The sequence below is a fragment of the Brassica napus genome, chromosome C3 (genome assembly GCF_020379485.1).
Source record: "Brassica napus cultivar Da-Ae chromosome C3, Da-Ae, whole genome shotgun sequence".
NCBI lineage: Eukaryota > Viridiplantae > Streptophyta > Magnoliopsida > Brassicales > Brassicaceae > Brassica > Brassica napus.
Window position 1 is genome coordinate 17,943,779 of NC_063446.1, and position 20,861 is coordinate 17,964,639.

General features: G+C 32.5%; 1 protein-coding gene across 5 annotated transcripts; it reads right to left on the reverse strand.

Moving 5' to 3' along the window:
• Nucleotides 1-7,679: 7,679 nt before the first annotated feature.
• On the reverse strand, nucleotides 7,680-16,033 carry LOC106389502 (bifunctional dihydrofolate reductase-thymidylate synthase 1). Of its 5 annotated transcripts, none has more exons than XM_048752825.1 (10): nucleotides 14,813-16,023; nucleotides 9,252-9,403; nucleotides 9,127-9,171; nucleotides 8,894-8,959; nucleotides 8,772-8,827; nucleotides 8,626-8,703; nucleotides 8,427-8,544; nucleotides 8,185-8,272; nucleotides 8,002-8,108; nucleotides 7,680-7,903 (listed from the first exon to the last, which is right to left on the reverse strand). In XM_048752825.1, the coding sequence occupies exons 2-10, from the start codon at nucleotides 9,360-9,362 to the stop codon at nucleotides 7,829-7,831; spliced, it is 744 nt and encodes a 247-aa protein (XP_048608782.1). In that variant the 5' UTR covers nucleotides 9,363-9,403; nucleotides 14,813-16,023; the 3' UTR covers nucleotides 7,680-7,828. The 5 variants fall into 5 exon arrangements, with proteins under 5 accessions (XP_048608782.1, XP_048608780.1, XP_048608783.1 ...); XM_048752823.1 differs by having other exon boundaries at nucleotides 8,185-8,314; nucleotides 14,813-16,021; XM_048752826.1 differs by having other exon boundaries at nucleotides 8,191-8,272; nucleotides 14,813-16,013.
• Nucleotides 16,034-20,861: the final 4,828 nt, after the last annotated feature.

Consider the following 20,861-nt stretch of genomic DNA (forward strand, 5'->3'; position numbering starts at 1 on the left):
TTTAAATTGCGTATTTACTTATATTATATATTTACTTATTATTTATTTTTCTTTATATTGTGTATTTCTATTTCTTATACTTTCTATTTACTAATAATTTTATATTTTAAGATAGATTTACATTTTAAGATAGATGTTTAAATACTAATGTACTTTTTCCATTTTTTTAAATTGTGTATTTCCTTTTCTTATACTTTCTATTTGCGTAATATCTATATTTTTCATTTTCAGATAGATGTTTAAATATTAATATATTTTTTCCATTGTTTTTAAGTTGTGTATTTCTTTTTCTTATATTTTCTATTTACTTAATATCTAAATTTTACATTTTAAGATAGATGTTCAATATTTAATGTACTCTTTCCATATTTTAAAAATTGTGCATTTATTTATTATTGTAAATATTTATATATTTATAATATTTACTTATTATTTATTTTTCTATATATTGAGTATTTATCTTTCTTATACTTTATATTTAGTTAATATTTATATTTTATATTTTAAGATATATGTTTAAATCTTAATGTTTTTTCCTTTTTTAATGTAAAACAGCAATGTTTAATAGAAGAACTTGGACAAATAGTCAAATAGTTATATTTATGTTTTTTTTCTTTTTTTTATAAAATGGTAATGTTACATTATGGAGATAAGCCATTTTTTTAGTGAAAAAAAGTAATCTTACATATGTTTAATGTAGTTTTTCCATTTTTTTATGTTGTATGTTTACATATTTTTGTTATTTATAAATGTAAAATGGTAATCTTACATATATTTAATGTAGTATTTCCATTTTTTATGTTGTATGTTTACATATTATTTTTTAAAATGAAAATGTAAAATGACAATCTTACATATGTTTAATGTAGTATTTCCATTTTTTATGTTGTATGTTTACATATATTTATTATTTTCGAAATTATATATAATGTTTTTTGTTTTTTTCTATAAAACAGTAATGTTACATTATGGAGATAAGCCGTCTTTTTTTTAAGTGAAAAATGGTAATTTTACATATGTTTAATGTAGTTTTTCCATTTTTTATGCTGTATGTTTACATATTATTTATAATTTTTGAAAATTAGTAATATTAAAATGTAAAACTATATTTTATGCCACGTGTCATCTTTCGGGAGAAGTTTTTTTGCTGATGTGGACGCTCTATGGAGCCTCAAAAGGTCCATTTTATTAGTAAGTTATTTTTGAAATTATATATAATGTTTTTGTTTTTTTTTATAAAACGGTAATGTTACTTTATGGAGATAAGCCGTCTTTTTTTTAAGTGAAAAATGGTAATTTACATATGTTTAATGTAGTTTTTCCATTTTTATGCTGTATGTTTACATATTATTTATAATTTTTGAAAATTAGTAATATTAAAATGTAAAACTATATTTTATGCCACGTGTCATCTTTCGGGAGAAGTTTTTTTTTGCTGATGTGGACGCTCTATGGAGCCTCAAAAGGTCCCTTTTATTAGTATGTTTACATATATTTATTATTTTCGAAATTATATATAATGTTTTTTGTTTTTTTCTATAAAACAGTAATGTTACATTATGGAGATAAGCCGTCTTTTTTTTAAGTGAAAATGGTAATTTTACATATGTTTAATGTAGTTTTTCCATTTTTTATGCTGTATGTTTACATATTATTTATAATTTTTGAAAATTAGTAATATTAAAATGTAAAACTATATTTTATGCCACGTGTCATCTTTCGGGAGAAGTTTTTTTGCTGATGTGGACGCTCTATGGAGCCTCAAAAGGTCCATTTTATTAGTAAGTTATTTTTGAAATTATATATAATGTTTTTGTTTTTTTTTATAAAACGGTAATGTTACTTTATGGAGATAAGCCGTCTTTTTTTTTAAGTGAAAAATGGTAATTTACATATGTTTAATGTAGTTTTCTCATTTTTATGCTGTATGTTTACATATTATTTATAATTTTCGAAAATTAGTAATATTAAAATGTAAAACTATATTTTATGCCACGTGTCATCTTTCGGGAGAAGTTTTTTTTGCTGATGTGGACGCTCTACGGAGCCTCAAAAGGTCCCTTTTACTAGTATAGATTTAATTGTTTTTCTTGGTCATACATGTTTTAAGAAGTTTCCCTTTACTTCAAAATTACCTTAATCTTTATTTTCTCTTTCGCTTTTATTACTATTTTTATAGTTTCCTTTCCTCTGAAAGAATTTTTTTCTGTCTCCTTCCTCCCAAGCTAGGCAACGTCTACATATATACTAGTGGTTGATCCGTGCTTCGCGTGAAAAGTTTACTTAATTTTTAAATATTGTTTGGTTATTTACTATGTATTTTACTTTATTTCAATAAATTCTCCCAGTTATTTTTTTTTTGAGTTTACTATATCTAACCTAAATTTCGTAGTGATTATCTTTACTTTTCTTTCTGTTTTTTATATTTTTATCAAGTTGTTTAGTGATATTCGTAATTATTCTTTGCTTTCTGAAATGCCTTTTTTTTTATGAAAGTAGTAAAATAGATACATGCAATAAGTAGTGAATTTGTAACCTTTTTCTATTTAATTCTCGTAATTATTTTTTATCGGTGTGAATTTAGTTTGTTTTTAGAATTTAATTCGTTGACGTCCGTAAATTTTCATTAAATTAATCATGGTTCCTATTCATTTTAGTTTTTGGTGAATAGCCTTTTCAAATATACAATTTATGATTTTGAATATACACGATTATTTTAGTTATTCACTATTGAGTACGTTAAAAAAAGTATTTTATTTTATATGTAATATTTATTAATGAATCAGATAATTTTTAATAATATTTATAATATTCTATACAGTTTAAAATTATATTTAACTTTTTAAGTTGGATATAAGGTAATAATATATGTTTTTTATATTTGATTTGTGGATAAAAGTTTTAGGATTTATCTTCAAATTTTGGAGTAATTGAACTTATTTATTGCTATATAAAGTAATTCTTCAATAGATTTATCTAAAGAATTTTCATGTAATATATAACATATAATGTCAGCAAAAATCTTATATATAAACATAAGTAGCAGAGCATAGGATTATTTTATTTGGCTTTAAAACAGCAAGAATTTCACAAATACTATTAAAAATGCTGCGAAGATTGGAGCCATTAGAATTAGTATCTTCTCCAGAATATTATGATCTTCAAGTAAACTATTACATGACTTATTGCTTCTATTTTCAAAGCATGATTCAAGGAGTTGAGGATATATTCTTTCCATAGTGTGCACTCTCAGACCAAACACCAGAAGGAAATCTTCTTTGTTTGGAAAGCCAAATCATAATCTTGGCAAATACGCTGTTGCATGGTTGCCAATGTTGCCAGAGATGACAAACTAAATCAGCATACATATGGAGAGAAAGAATCTCAAGAGAGGAAGATGAAAAAATAGTGTAGCTGATGGCATGAGACGAAGAAGAGCGAGAGAGACTAAGAAAGATTCGGAAGCTGAGGCATTAAAAGTTAGAAGAAGCCTCTAATATAGGTCTGTGATATCTCACATAACTTCTCTGGTCAAGATCTCCTCCATTCACTCAATTGGGGACCTGAATATAGACAGGTGAGTCTCCCCTGAACATGCGTCAAGTAGCCCTTCACACAACACTGCAAGTAGTTCTAAGAATATCAAGAAAAGGTCAAGGAAAGCTTAAAAGTTGCAAGTATAATATCAAACTTACCAGCTGACTTTATACTCATCCACAATGAAGTCAAAAAGATAAGAAAGCTATGTTTCATTTGATTAACCTTAGCTCAGGTCTGATGTTCACCTTAACATCTATTTTATCTCTGTCACTCAACTGCCGGCAATGGTTGTCAGAGAGAAGATGAATTCGGCAAAGGATGCGACGTTGCTTTGAAAAGCATGTCACACCTACTGCCGGTTCTATGCTTTTCTTCAACCTGCAGAATGAAAGAAAAATACTTGAAAGACAATCATTTAAGAAGACAGAGTCTGATCTGAAGGTAATTACTTAAAACAGTGGAGTGACGTGTTGACACCTTTATATTTTTATTTTTCTCGTCGGTTTCATTTTATCAATAGTAGCTAGTAACTCCCACGTCTGAAACTGTATAAGCAGCTGCAATGGGTCTTTCCTCGACCATATCCTGGAAGCTAATCTCTCTCTCTCTCTCTCTCTCTCTCTCTCTCTCTCTCTCTCTCTCTCTCTCTCTCTCTCTCTCATAATAAACAAAACCAACAAAGTAAGGCTCAAGAGGACAAATGTAACGAAACGGTACTGCCTGAGGCAAATGCAGACATTATTATGTCCCAGTTTGAGAAGGTTTGTATCGAAATTAATAGCAACGCATCCAAATAATGATGAAAGCTATCTCCCATGTTAAAGAACGGAAACAGGGATCATCTAAAGCTGCAAACTTGGTGCAATCACAACCTCAGGCTCTCATGTGATCTTAAATATTTTGAAATCTGCAAGAGAAGAACTCATCTAAGCGTATAACCTAAGAGGGGCTACGTAATGGTAATTGCAAGAGATAAAAACAACAACACAAGCTTGCAGCTTCGGTCAGGTAATAAAGAGAAATCTGTCCATAAAACTTCATCTGAGTGTCTTCAATCGTTAAATCTATCTAACGAAACAGCGATCAATTAGCAAATAATTTAAGAGGCAAAAAAAAACCTGCAAAGAGACGACGGAGAGTATCATATACAGATTGATTCTAAACAACAAAGCATAGTAGATGTCTTCCTCTAACACCAAACAAATTGGCACTGAGTAAAAGGAAGAATAAAAGTTGGATCTTTTTCCCCACTTTCTTTCCATATTCGGCCGATCCTCCGCCTCCGGATTAGTTGCCGTCTGAGATGCACGGGGACGGCAGTTTGGTTAATGTACCCGTACCGGAAACGTTTTTGGGACGGAAACACCATAGAAACGGCACGGGGACACTACGGGGACGTGGTAGTTCATTAATGGAATGTTTGAAATGAATTTTCTTCAATATTATTGCAGCTTAAGCTCATATATTTTCTTCCAAAAAATAAAAGGAAGTATTTTTTTTTTTTGGTAATAAGTTGTGAGAAAACTCCCAAAACTTATTCAATAACGAACCTCAGTTTACAAATGAGTTAGTCGTGGCCGAGGAGGTCCAACAACATCCTCTTGTAATAAAGCAACAACCTCAATCGGTGTCTCATCTAATCTATGAAAACCAAACGGAAGAGAAAATGCAAGGTTAGCCAACCCGTCAGCTAAGCGGTTTGCTTCCCTATACACATGAACAATATGGACCAACCAGTCATTTTCCAGTAAGCCATGGCACATTCGTACCAGGAAAGACAGAGGATGAGTGTCCCCAATCCCTATTGTAAGAAACTCCACCACCACCTTAGAATCCACTTCTAACTCGAACCTCCTAATTCCTTTCTTCCAAGCAACCACAAGACCATAATAAACTCCCCAAAGTTCTGCCAACAGAGCTCCACACCTCCCTATATTTAGAGCAAACCCACCACACAACTCCCCTTCACCATTCCGCAATACCCCACCCGCAGTTGCCGGCCCTGGGTTTCCATGAGACGACCCGTCTGTGTTAAGCTTCATCCACCCGACCCGAGGGGGCGCTCATCCCACCATTATTTCTGTTCTATGACCAACATTCAGATGTCATTTCTCAGTCTCATTGGCTAGCATCACTTCCTTAGCCAAGTTTCTCAAGAATCCTACTCTATCTCTCCAAAGTCGATTCTTACCAAAGACATTTTCACATCTCCACTTCCACTTCCATCCCCACCACACCGCTTCGTAGCCCACGGAATCTCGCTCCATGTTCCATTATCACTCAAATTTTTATAGAGCCATTCAAGTAAATGCATGGAAAAGAAAGCGTGCCTCTTCACAGCTGGAACAAATCGATCCCATATTCCTCTCATCACGGGACAATCTCTAATAACATGTAGGATCGTTTCAATTCCTCCTTTACACACTTGACACACATCAGTCCCACTTAGAAAATTTTTAACTATATTTTTAACTTTCAATCTTGTTTCTAAGTTTATGAACTTTTACTAGATGAACCAAATTTTGATTAAAAAATATGTTTAGTCATTATTTATTATTATTATTATTTCAAATACTACACTGAAGTAATTTTTATGTTAAAATTTTGATGTAAACTTTTTTATTTTGTCAAATATGGATAGCTTATATGTAATTTTAACATTTATATATGTGTCGTCCCCGTATCTGATTTAAATTTTCCCGTTCCCATCCCCGTTTCTGTCCCCGTATCCGTCTCAACAACTGAATCCGTCAACCACTAGTATAGATTTTCTAAATACAGTTTCTATGCTCGAATTGACAATATTTAAAAGAAGCTCATGAACATAAACGTAAATTCTGCAAAATGAACTACTTCCACTTGATGTTTGGGATTGAACAGTGAACGATTGATGTTTGGGGGAGAACAGCCTCCTTACAACGCTTAGCCTTCAAATTGGAGAAGTGGATTTGAGAATTCGCCATTACTGGAAGCTTTGTTTCGTCAAGGTCGCAGAGGAGCTGAATCAACGATGGGTTCTCTCCTCATCATTGGGCCTTATATACACAGTTCCACCGAGTAACAAAGAAAATCGTGGTAAAGAATGAAATACAACAGAGCATCGCTATTGAACGTAAGCCATCATTGATGTGAGTTACGCATTGTTGGTTAAATACAACAAAGCTTGTTCATTGTTGCTCAAAAACATCAGGCTTTCAATGGTAAACAAGGAACATGAAGGATACTCGATTCCTTATAGTTCCTAAAAAAATCACCATTTACCATTTTTATTCTCTTTTTTTTTTTGTAGAGAGATCAAAATTATTCCTTGTTAAATTTGAGAAGGAACAACCATTCATTTTCATTCCTACTATTTTATTCTATGTGTTTCTTTCTTATTCGTTCCTTTTAACCATAAATATCTCAAACGTTAATTATTTTAGATTGAATTTTGAGGTGACACGTGGCGGGTTTTGCTTCTATGGAGAAAAAAAAATCAACTTTATAGTATAAGATATATATCTATTATAAGTTTTCTTGCGCCATGTACATAAATATTAATTTTAAATATAATATTTTTTATTTAAAAAATAATAATTTATATTTGTACATTCTTATTTTTAAATTTTAACTTCAATAGTTTCAAAAATTTATAAATGTATTTTTATAATCTTATTTCTTTTGATTTGGCTTAACTATTTCAATTTAATTTTAAATTTTAATAAAGTTAAACTTACATTTTATAAAAATATAATTTATTTTTTAAAATTTTAAACTCACCCTTTAACTCTAAACCCTAAAGTATAGATTAGTTAATCCTAGGGTATAAATGCATATTTACCTCTTTAATGAAACATTTTGGTCATTTTAATATTTAGGGCATATATTTGTGACAAAAAAAAATTATGACTATTTAAGGATATTTTTATTAAATGGTCATACATGAGACTATTATGAAAATAGTCTTATAGAATAATATGGTATTTTACTTGTAATTTAATATTTAATTATGCAAAATTTTATATTTTAGTGTAACAGTTGATTAATTAATATTGCTATAATATTTATATATATATTCTATTTTTTTTTACAGTTTTATAAATTTAAATTAAGTATCATGAATATAAATACCATAGTCTAAAATATAAATAATTTTAAACTTAACTTTAAATTTTTACTTTTGAAGAAGGTTACCTTTAAACTTCAAATACGAAGTTTTGCAAACTTCAAAATAAAGTGTATTTTTAGAGATACTCTAAACAAGAAGAGTATTAAAGTAGTAATTGTTCATATTTCTTTATGAAGCAGGTCATATGTCCAGGAGATCCAAATCAGAAGCTTCCAAGTGATCGATTTTTGTTTTCTCTGGATTAATTTTCAAAATCTGTTTTTTTATTTTACCGTTAAAGATGGAAAAAGTCAGTTTGTCTCCTGAGAGAAAAGATAGAGAGAACATATAATGAGGCAAATTATAGTACTGACCGGGAAGGGTTTTTGGGAGATTTGAAGCTGTCTTTGTATAGCCTTGGTGTGAGATGTATTAACATGAGCATCTCCAATCAAATGGATGAAATCACCAGCAACAACATCTGTCACCACAAGAAAATGCACATTTACTGTTAAGTCTTTACTCCACACACGAGATCATTAGGATTTTGTGTATACGTGTACCGCAAACATGAGCCATGATGCATGTCAAGAGAGAGTATGCTGCGATACTGAAAGGAATCCCGAGACTTGCTTCAGTTGAGCTCTGGTAGATTTGACAGGAAAGTTCACCATTGGCCACATAGAACTTGATCATTAAAAAAAAAAAGGAACTGTTTTCAATCTACTTTTGTCGCATTAATTACATTGTACAGACAAGCTTGTAACATGAGTACAAAGCAGATGAGAGACATGCTAACCTGTGCGAACGTTTGGCAAGGAGATATGGACAACTTACAAGCTGAAAGTGTGATCCCTCGATCATGAGGATTGTTCTTAATCTTGTTTATAACATCAGAGATCTGACTGAATTCTTGGCTGGCAAAAAAAATGTAAAGCCAACCAGTCAAAGAAGCAAAACATAGGAACAATTAAATCCAAAGAAGAGATACCACCAACCTAGCATCAGAGTAGCTCCAGTAGAGTCCAGTCAAGAGTGGATGGTCTCCATCTTCCTCTGTGGCATTCACTCCGAAACTGGAACACAAAATTATATTAGTTTCAATAAGCCTACATGCTTTCAAAATGAGCTGTTCCATGCTTACCTGTCAAGATATTCTTTAGCCTTATCACTCTCACATATATGATTAATACCCTTTTCCTGAAAGAAGCTATAGCTATAAACAAATGATATATAATCTTCAACAGAGGTCTCTTTTGGTTTTACCTTGGGATAGGTTGAACCACTGATGAGTTGTAAGATTTCTTTTACAACGCCTACCCAGAATACTTTCTGCAAGACAACAGGATAAAATAAAAAAATCAATCTCTAATCAAACCACGGTAGACTCCTTGATAAATCTGTGATTAAGAGAAGATGTCAAGAATAAAAAGGAATGGCTTTAATTGAAGATGAAACAATAGTAGTATGTTTTAACTGAAAGGATAAAGAAGGCATGCCTTGGTTGTGAGAAGGGGGAAAGTCTTGCGCAGATTGAACCGCAACTATAAAATGATAAAATTAGAAATTCACATGTCAGCTACAACAAATAATAAGATACTAACAAAGATGTAACTCAGCTCACCTGACAGCCAAATTTCGACAGAAGAGTATTATTGTCATTCATGTCCCCATTAGATATAATGTTTTGAACAAGATTCAAGTAACCAAACTCCTCATGCCTCTCGAAAACCATCTTAGGCAAGAACGAGTATTGCTCTGCCTCCACACCAGATCCTGTTGGATTTCTCTCATTAGTCCAGGAAGAAGAAATAAGAAGGGGGTGTTGAGAAGTAAATTTGATTCGGTTCATATGTTTGGGCTAATATTTTACTAATCATATTTAGCTCAAATCTTAACCCAAATTCTAGAATATCTTCCACCTTCTTAAGATAAAAATCTAGATATTTTTTATAGAAAAATCTAGATAATTAGAATAAAATAATCTAGATATCATAAAAGAATTATCTAGAATTATGATTAAAATATTTGAGATATTTTGTATCATGGAGGCTATAAATACCTCCACTCCCCCCTTCATTTTGTATCATCCAAGAAGAGAGAAAACAAAGAGAGAAAATATTTGTAAGAGAGAGTTTCCAAAAACAAAATCTTTGTAGTAAACCCTTTCCTAAATATTAAGAGTCTTCTTCTTAAATCTCTTAGTTGTCTAAATCCCATTTTCATCTCATCAATATTGGGTAATTTTCCCAACAGCTGGTATCAGAGCTAGGCTCAAACATAACATCAAGACCCGTGAGATTCAAGATGGAGGCTACCGTTACCGTTGAAGGTGACATGTTCAAACTCACGACGGACAACTACTCTTATTGGAAACCGATGATGGAAGATCACCTTTATTGTAAGGATTTGCATGAACCCATCATCATGAAGGAGAAGCCAGAAGGAAAGGATGACAAAACATGGGAAATACTAAACCGAAAGGCGGTTGCTGTAATCCGTAAGTACATTGACCAATCTCTCTTTGAACATGTTTCTATCTACACAAATGCTTTTGAATTATGGACAAAACTTGAATCCATGATTCAAAAGAAAACACCTCGAAACAAAGCTCTTCTTGTTCGACGGTTGGTAAAGTTGGAGTACAAGGATGGCCAGAGCATGATGGAGCACTTGAACAATTTCAAGGGGATTGTAAATCAGCTTAACAAAGTTGATATGAAGGTTGAAGACGAAATGCAAGCCCTTTTACTCCTTAGTTCACTGCCGGAGAGTTGGGATACACTAGTTGTCACTCTAAGCAATTCAGCACCGGAGGGAAAGCTTACCATGGACACCGTCACTGATAGCCTTCTAAACGAAGAAGTTCGCAGGAAGGAGCGAGGTTCGAGTTCTTACTCAGAAGCTAACATTGTTGATAAACGAGGTAGAGAAGAGACTCGTGGTCAAAACCGAAGCAGAGGACGAGACCAATCTCGAGGAAGATCTAAGTCACGTCCGAGAGTTACTTGCTATTACTGTGGCAAACCGGGTCACATGAAGTCAGAATGTCGGTTTTTCAAGAAAGACAAACAAGCTGGTAATATCAAACCAGATCGGTTCAATCCTACAAAGAAGCATGAAGACAAGACTACCACCATTGTGGAAGACCAGAGCGAAGAATTATATCTCGTTGGAGAATGTAATCTTAGCTCTGATGATAGCTTATGGATCGTTGATTCTGGTGCTTGTTTTCACGTCACCCCTCATGGAAGCTTCTTCACAACCTATCAAAGTGGTGACTTTGGTAATGTTCAAATGGGAAATCAAGGAAGAAGCAAGATCATTGGAAAGGGGGATGTTACTCTTACATCAAACACTGGATGTAAGATAGTTCTCAAGGATGTGAGACATGTTCCCGACATGCGACTCAATCTCATATCAACCGGAAAGCTCGATGATGTCGGCTTGGACAGTCATTTTGGTGGTGGAAATGGAAGTTAACCAAAGGAAGTTTGATCATGGCTCGAGGAAGAAAAGAAGGCTCATTATACGTGACTCAAGCCAAGCTTTGCAAGGAAGAAATAAATGTCGCAAGTGATGACATCGATATATGGCACCGAAGACTCGGGCATATGAGTGAGAAAGGTTTAAATATACTTTCTCGCAAGAAACTTCTTCCTGATATGAAAGGTATTTCTCTCTCACCATGTCATGATTGCTTAGCCGGAAAACAACATAGGGTCGCTTTCCAAAGATCATCTACACCTATGAGAAGAAAGCATATTCTTGATCTTGTGCATACTGACGTATGCTCCATGTTCGAGAAATCCAATGGAGGGGCATCATATTTCATCACCTTTATTGATGACCATTCAAGGAAGGTATGGGTATACCTTTTGAAGTCAAAAGATCAAGTTCTTGATGCTTTCAAGGAATTTGTAGCCCAAGCAGAGCGAAGTACGGGTCAAAAACTCAAGTGCGTTCGATCTGATAATGGTGGAGAGTATCGAGGTCCCTTTGAAGCGTTTTGCAAAGCTCATGGAATTAGAATGGAGAAGACACCACCAAAGACGCCACAACTGAACGGGCTAGCAGAAAGAATGAATCGAACGATCACAGAAAGAGTTCGGTGCATGCTCTCTCACGCTAAACTACCCAAGCCATTTTGGGGAGAAGCCATAAAGACTGCAGTGGACGTCATAAATCTTACACCATCAGTTTCTTTGGAAGGCAATGTCCCGGAGGAAGTTTGGTCGGGTAAGAAGGTCTCTTACAACCATTTGAAGGTGTTCGGTTGCAGAGCATTTGTCCATATACCTAAGGATGAACGAGCCAAGCTAGACTCCAAGACTAAAGAGTGCATCTATCTTGGGTCACCAAGAGATGATTTTGGCTATCGGCTTTGGGATCCGGTTAACAGAAAAATTATCCGGAGCAGAGATGTTGTTTTCTTCGAAGATCAAACAATCGAAGACATCAACAAATCAAAGAAACCAAAGCTATGTAAGGAATGAAGATTCACATAAGCCGCAAGATCATGAACAAGTGATTGGAGATGATGGAGAAGGAGATCCCATCATGGATCCGAATGGTGATGAAGGTGAAGAAGAAGTTCAAGTGGAGCCAGAGGAAGAACATGAGCCAAGAAGGTCTGGAAGAGAGACAAGACCATCTGTAAGATATTATCGAGATGAGTACGTTAATCTTACAGATGAGAGGGAGCCTCAAAGCTATGAGGAAGCCATAGGAGACACTCATAGAGATGAGTGGGTTGAAGCTATGCAAGATGAAATGCAATCCTTGCATGATAATCACACTTATGAGCTGATGAAGCTACCAAAAGGAAAGAGAGCCTTGAAGAACAAGTGGGTGTACAGGTTGAAGTATGAAGAGAAAAACTCAAATCCAAGATACAAAGCTCGATTGGTTGTGAAAGGATTCAACCAAAAGAAAGGCATAGATTTTGAAAAAATATTCTCTCCAGTGGTGAAGATGTCCTCTATCCGAGTGGTTCTTGGTCTAGCAGCGGTTCTAGACTTGGAGATTGAACAACTCGATGTCAAGACGGCCTTTCTACATGGTGAACTCAAGGAGGAGATCTATATGGAGCAACCTGAAGGATTCAAGGTTCCAGGAAAAGAAGACTTGGTGTGCCGATTAAAGAAGAGTCTTTACGGTCTCAAGCAAGCTCCAAGACAATGGTACAAGAAGTTTGACTCCTTCATGGTGGATCATAACTTCAAGAAAACCAAGAATGATCATTGCGTTTTCATAAAGAGGTATGAAAGCGGCGACTTTTTCATATTATTGCTCTATATTGATGATATGTTAATTGTGGGTCAAGATCGCAACAAGATAGCCGCATTAAAGAAAGATTTGGGAAGGTGTTTTGCGATGAAAGATCTGGGGCAAGCGAGACAGATTCTTGGAATGAAGATCACTCGCGATAGGCCAAAGAAGCTTTTATGGTTATCCCAAGAATGATATGTTGAAAGGGTGTTGGAGAGTTTCAACATGCACAAAGCAAAGCCGGTGAGTACTCCACTTGGTGGACATTTCAAGCTAAGTTCGAAGCAAAGTCCAACAAGTGAGAAGGAGAAAGAGGAAATGAAGACTACCCCATATGCATCAGCAGTAGGCAGTCTCATGTATGCCATGGTGTGCACCAGACCAGACATTGCCTATGCAGTAGGAGTTGTGAGTCGCTTTCTAGCAAATCCAGGAAAAGAGCATTGGAAAGCAGTTAAGTGGATCCTATGCTATCTAAGAGGCACAGCGAAGAAGTGTCTATGTTTTGGCAATGGAAAATTGGAGTTAAGCGGTTACACCGATGCAGATTGGGCTGGTGATAAAGACTCAAGAAAATCAACTTCAGGATTTGTAACTACCTTTGCAGGGGGAGCTGTTTCTTGGCAATCAAAGTTACAAAAGTGTGTTGCCTTGTCTACCACAGAAGCAGAGTACCTTGCAGCAACGGAAGCATGCAAAGAGATGATATGGATGAAGAACTTCTTATCTGATCTGGGAGTGAAGCAAGAAAAGTACAACATGTTATGTGACAACCAAAGTGCTATTCACTTAGCAAAGAATCCAACATTTCACTCTAGCTCAAAGCACATCGATATCCGGCATCATTGGATCCGGGAAGTTCTCGAAGAGAAGCTCATACATCTCACAAAGGTACACACCGACCAAAACTGGTTATGGCCAAGGTATTACCGCTCAAGAAGTTTGAAGATTGCTGCAAAGGCACAGGTATGGCAACTGTTTCGGGCTAAATCGGGAAGGGGGAGATTTGTTGGATTTCCCTCATTAGCCCAAGAAGAAGAAATAAGAAGGGGTGTTGAGAAGTAAATTTGATTTGGGTCATATGTTTGGGCTAATATTTTACTAATCATATTTAGCTCAAATCTTAACCCAAATTCTAGAATATCCTCCATCTCCTTAAGATAAAAAATCTAGATATTTTTTATAGAAAAATCTAGATAATTAGAATAAAATAATCTAGATATTATAAAAGAATTATCTAGAATTATGATTAAAATATTTGAGATATTTTGTATCATGGAGGCTATAAATACCTCCACTCCCCCCATTCATTTTGTATCATCCAAGAAGAAAGAAAACAAAGAGAGAAAATATTTGTAAGAGAGAGTTTCCAAAAACAAAATCTTTGTAGTAAACATTTTCCTAAATATTAAGAGACTTCTTCTTAAATCTCTTAGTTGTCTAAATCTCATTTTCATCTCATCAATATTGGGTAATTTTCCCAACAGATCCAAAAATGAGATCTTTTCTTCGAACATAAGTGTTAAAGCAATATCGAATTCCATTTTCCACAACTGGAAGTGATGAGTACCATGGATGGTATAGACAAGTATCCACCCTCGGTGCGAATGTGTCGCATGGCACGGTTAAATCAACTTCTGTTAGGTGGATAGCATCACAGCTTGGTGCATTCATATAATGCCTGAACATAACTTCTCAGATGAAATCTTGACTCTAAACCAAATATCCAATCATTCACTCATTGATACTAAACTTCGTATATCTAACTTAAAGCCTCCAAGAAAAAAAAAACTTCAACCATCGTATTAAGATCTCATCTAGACTCAAGGTCTAGAGTCTCGTATTATTATTATTATTACTTTGACATAAGGTGTTCTTAAAAAAAGAATGATTGAGGCAGATGGAGATGCAAACCTTAACAACTCGCCGCCTCCTATGAAAAAGACCTTCTCGATGGAAAATGAATAAGGCGGTTTGGCTAAAAGTTCAAGAGCCGATTCCATGCTACCACACACCATTACGTTATCATCATCAGTGGGGATACTGTGACAGTTAGATCTTGTGAGGACAACGTTTAGGCGATCAGGAAGGGGACGAAACTCGAGAGGAGTAGCTTCCCATGACTTTCTTCCCATGATAGTTGCATTCCTCTTACGAGGATCAGATGTCCTACTTGTTACATCTTGGAAAAACTGAAATTCATTGGGTAAATCCCAAGGAAGTTTCATATCAATACCAATACCCATGTCTCTCGTTGCTGCTATAACCACCTGATAACTCCTCCTTTGGGCATTTTGGGCTTCCATCTGCTGAAAAACTTATTAAGGTAACCAAGAATGAAATGAGAATGTCTTTGGAATCAAAGATCCTTTAAAATCTAAGCGAGATGTGCACGAATCCGAGAAGGATTTGGAATCGAGGGAAGAAACTCTGAAAGTAAACGCTTATGGAGGGAAATATATATCTCTAATTTTAGCCTAATAATGTGGACATGGGAGACAGAATTCCAATCTAAACTAATAATCAATTTGATTAAATGTACAACCCCCAACTTGTCTACTCTCACATCTATTATATTAATTACAAAAAATACGGTACAAACAGGGGCGAAGCTAGAAGTTAATTATAGTGGGGGCATGAGGTAAAGAAAAACAATTAATGGGTGCACCAATAGAAGTTTTTCACAATTATCTAACTATTATGTAGCTTTATCTTAGAAAAATACGAAAGTACTAGAAAAATGAGAAAATAGTGGGGGCACGTAGGGGTGGACAAAAAAACCAAACCGAACCGAGTCAAACCGAACCAACCGAACCGAAACCGATTCAAACCGAACTAAAGTCTATTTCAAGTCATTCGGTTGAAGATTTTCCCAACCTGAATGGTTCGGTTCGGTTCAGTTTTAAACCACATATTTTTAATAATTACTGATATGGTATTACTAATATTTTTAATATAAATAATTACAAAAACACATCGGTTTCTTGGTTCGCTTCGGTTTAACATATTAGTAATACTAAACCACATATTTTTCATTTTTTTATTCATTAACATATATTCTTCTAAGCTAATATGTAATCATCAAAATATTTGATTTAAAATATTTTATTCATTGCAGACTTTTTAATTTTAATGATATAAGAGACATTACTAATGATGTTGTTGTTTTTACTTTAGTTAACTTTCATTTGTTTTAACTCTTATATATACTTTTTGTGACTTCTTAAAGGTTTTTTCTTTCAGTTTTATATTGAATTTTGTTCACATAGTTTATCTTTACATAATTTATGTTGTAAAACATAATTTCTCTTAGAAAAATTAAACTAAGAAGAATCTAATTAAACCGATCCAAAAAAATAAACCGAACCAAATACAAACCGGACCGAATATAAACCGAACCGAACACAAACCAAACCAAACTAACTATGGTTTACTTCAGTTGAAAAAATACTAGAACCGAGCTAACCAAACCGAACCGAACTCGAACCGAACCGAGAAAATAACCGAAATGCCCACCCCCTAGGTGCATGTACTAGTCTTCCCTTACTAGCTTCACCACTAGGTAAAAAAAGTCATTGTAGAACCATATTATTAATTATTTAATATAGTTAATTTGATTATTTATATTAATCAATTTAATATATATATTATTTCTAGAAAATTTTTATAATTCATAAGATATTAAGAATAAATCAGTTTTAACTGTAAATTCAAATTTTATTTTTAATTATAACAAAATCTGTTGAGAAAGGATCTAACAATATTTTAGTTAAAGTTTCAAATATTTTTATAAAATAATACATTAATTAATTTCATAATTAATAAAATAATATTATAATAAAATAATGTTCATTAAAATTTTATTATAAAATAAAAAATGCTATATTTTATAAATTTAATAGTTATAGTTTATATTATATTAAATTGGAATACTATATAAAAATTCTTTAAAATATATTAATTTGTAAATTAATCTATTTACTTATAAAATCTCGTAATATAAAAAACGATAGATGGTAACGTTGATTATGCTAAACAAATATTATTTATATAGCATAACTAAGTACATTTTAAAAATGCATTGTATACTAATTATAGAAATTAAAAAAAAAACATAGATGATTCTCTATCTGATTATTTCAGGTTATGAATTATTTGTACTGAAAGTTTAAAATATATTAGTCTGTAATAATAATTAGTAACAAGGTGTAATGTACAAAACAAATCATTGTATATTAATAATGTCAAATAAGAAACCTAAATAAAAAAAAATTATAAGGTTACACAATATATAATCCTAAAATATAAAATAATATATTTAAAATGTTTACGGTAATATCAAAGTTTTGTATTTATAAAATAAAAAAATCTTCACACGGGCGCTGGTCGAAAATTAATTATTATACCCTGCAATTATACACTGCAAAATTATTCATGGAATAAACTTATATTATATATAAAACTAGGTGTTTTCTAGTAACATGTGCAGCAATAAAAATTTCAGCTTTAAATTCTATTTAAACATAAAATTATATTAATATTCTAGATTTTATTATTTTCCTACCAATTTTTAATATAAATTTCAATTTAATTAAACATAAAACTAAGATAAAATAATATTTTTATTTATTTAAATTATTGAAGAAAAATATATGTATATATATATATATATATATATATATATATATATATATATTTATATATATTAAAATGATAATTTTAGATAGATTTTCATTTATTTCTTTTGGTTACTATATATTAAATCAATTTGTATAAATTTTCTTTAAAAACTGATATGATTTTTTTTTACAATTATCAAAAAATAAAATTAAATATAATTTCTAAAATTTATAAATATAAATAGGAAACAAATGGTGTTACGAATAAAAGTTTATATTTTAAAAACAAATTGTATAAATCTTGAAAATATTGTTTATTAATAAAAATTGTATGATTATAAAAATAAACTAAATAATATTTCGAAATTTATAAAATATTTTATATTTATTACATTATTTAATATCATATTCAAATATATTTATTTTATGATGATTATGAGTTATTTTCATATTCTAAAAAGTTTACTAACTATAGAAATCAACATTAAATGTAATTGCTATGTAATATTTAGCCATTAGCTATATCATATTTTTTTAGTAAAAACGATTATAAAGATAACATATTTTAAATCACTTTTCAAATAATGTCTAGGGATATATATCTGCTTTATTAGCCAGCTTTAGCGCCTGAGTATATGGTTGGTCACTAGTATACCCGGTAACAAGTGGCTAGAACTTCATCTATTTTCTAACAAGCGCCTACCAGGTTTTAGAACACTAGTAGCTGCATGGATTATTTCTGATTCTTCAAAATTTAAATTTGACAGAGCAACAAAATTCAAAAAGAAAAGGAATTCCTGGGAAAACCTCACCTATACAATTGAAAGTTAACGATAAACAACAACTGCAGTGAAATGAGAATGTCTTGGAATCTAGCAAGATAAGAGAGATGAGGAATGTGCAAGAACGTGCAATATAGGGAAGAAACTCGAAAAGTAAGCGCGCATATATATGGAGAAAAAAACATATATCTAATTTTAGCCTAACAATGTCGAAAGTTTGTGACTTGAAGACGAAGTAATATTTCTCTGAACATGGGAGACAGAAACTAAACAATACTAATCAATCTTTCCCAAGTCAACTCTTTGTTAACTCACAACTTGTTATCTCTGATACATTTTTTATGGCCTCCAACTTCATTCATCAAGTTGCTTACAGTCTTATATTCTGATTCTTTAAGATTTAAATTTGATCGTTAACAAGTGTCACCTATCAACGGATCCATACACAAAGCAGCATCATGCGCCACCTTGATCTGCACCGGAGATATTCACACTCTAGTGTTAAAGACCACCATTATGTAAAAAAGTTTTTTTGATGAATACAAATTTAACATTCATTCAAAAATAAAAATAGACGGCCCAAAACCTTCATTATTGTTGTTGTTATTGTATATAAGAGTCTCACTCTGTTTTGGAAAAAGACCAAATCGTTCTCGATTAGCCAACCAGAGATCGAGTTTGCGCCTTCATTTACACATCAGAACGACCAGTATGTTTCTCCTTTCCTCTCTTTTCTTATGTCTCTAGATTCATGCATGCATGCATGATATCGCGACTCTGTTTTTTTTTTCTCCAGATTGTTGATTCCCTAATTCTGGGTTTTAATGTAAAGATCAGGAATTTCGATGATTGTTGTTTTCTCTGTCACAAAGAAAATTGAAAATAAAATCATAAACATTTCCGTATACGCTTATATAGTGGTTTGGCATTCGGTTTTACCTGGTTTACATTTTATCTTTACCAAATTCTAAGTGAATGGTTTAGTGTAAACCAACTATAAATGCCCTGTATTTCCTATGAATCTCAGTCTCACTCTAATTGTGTACGATATGGACACGTTCACACGTAGGCTTGGGCGTTCAGGTACCCGTTGGCATTCGGATTGGGTTTTTCGGATTTTCGGGTTTACGCTTCTAAGTCTCATACTAAAATTTTATTAGTACGGGTCGGGTTTGGATAATAACACTTCGGGTTCAGTTCAAAATTGTATTGCATCATAAAACTATGGATGGGCGTTCGGGTACCCATTCGGATTTGGTTCGGGTTTATTCGGGTTTCGGGTTTTCGGGGTTAAAGATTTCAGCCCCATTCGGGTATTTCTAAATTTCGGATCGGGTTCGGTTCGGATCTTTGCGGGTTCGGTTCGGTTCGGGTTCGGATAACCCATTTAAATGATTTTTAAAATTTTAAAATTCAATATATAGTTTAAATTTCTCAAAATCTGTAAATAAAATACTGTATAATATATAAATTTGAATAACATATATCAGAATATCTAAACTTAATATATAAATTGGTTTGATTTGAACATTTTGATAGAGAATCAGTAGATATTTCAAGTATTATTAGTGTTTTGAGTATATTTTAGTTATTTTAGACATTTACTTTTAATTAGTTGTATATATTTTCAAGTATTTTAGACAATTTAAAAGTATCTTATATATTTTGGATGTTTTTAATATACATTAAATCTAAAAATAATTAATATATTTAGATATATAAATCTATTTCGGATACATTTGGGTACCCGAAATATTTCGGTTCGGATCGGGTTCGGTTTCGGTTCTCTGGATACCAAAATTTTGAACCCGTTCGGATATTTAATCAATTTCGGTTCGGGTTCGGTGCTACTTTTTCGGATCGGATTCGGTTCGGTTATTCGGATTCGGATTTTTTGCCCAGCCCTACATAAAACTCATAAAGTAATCATTTATCTTTTGGATTCGGGTTATATCGGTTCGGTTCGGATATAACCAAAGTAAAAAAACAAATTTTTGAAGTAAAACATAAAGAAAAACATCTAAATTAAATAAAAATTAATCTATCACATATAAAATTGATAAAATAACAATAAAATGTTAAATCGAGCATGAAAACAAACATCATTTGTAAACAATATATATTGCCTTATAGAGAGTAGACTTTTTATTTCAATGAACAAATTATAAAATACTTATTTATAACTAATTGTGTACTTAAAATATTTATTAGAATTTTAATATTTATTATTATATATAATATTACCACAAATATTGAATTTAATAATTGGAATACTTATATATATTTCAAAATATTTATATTGACTATTAATTTCGGATTTTTCGGGTTACCCGTTCGGGTTCGGTTAATAACACTTCGGGTTCAGATATTTTTTGTACCACCCTACAAGACCCGTTCGGGTATTTTTACGTTTCGGATCGGATAACGGGTCAGGGTTTTCGGTTCGGGTTCGGTTCGGATTTCGGATTCCGGATTTTATGCCCAGGCCTATTCACACGTTTCGAATTTCATCATAACCGAAAAGCATGTCCCTTTGCTGCTTCACAAGCAAACAGCGCAAAG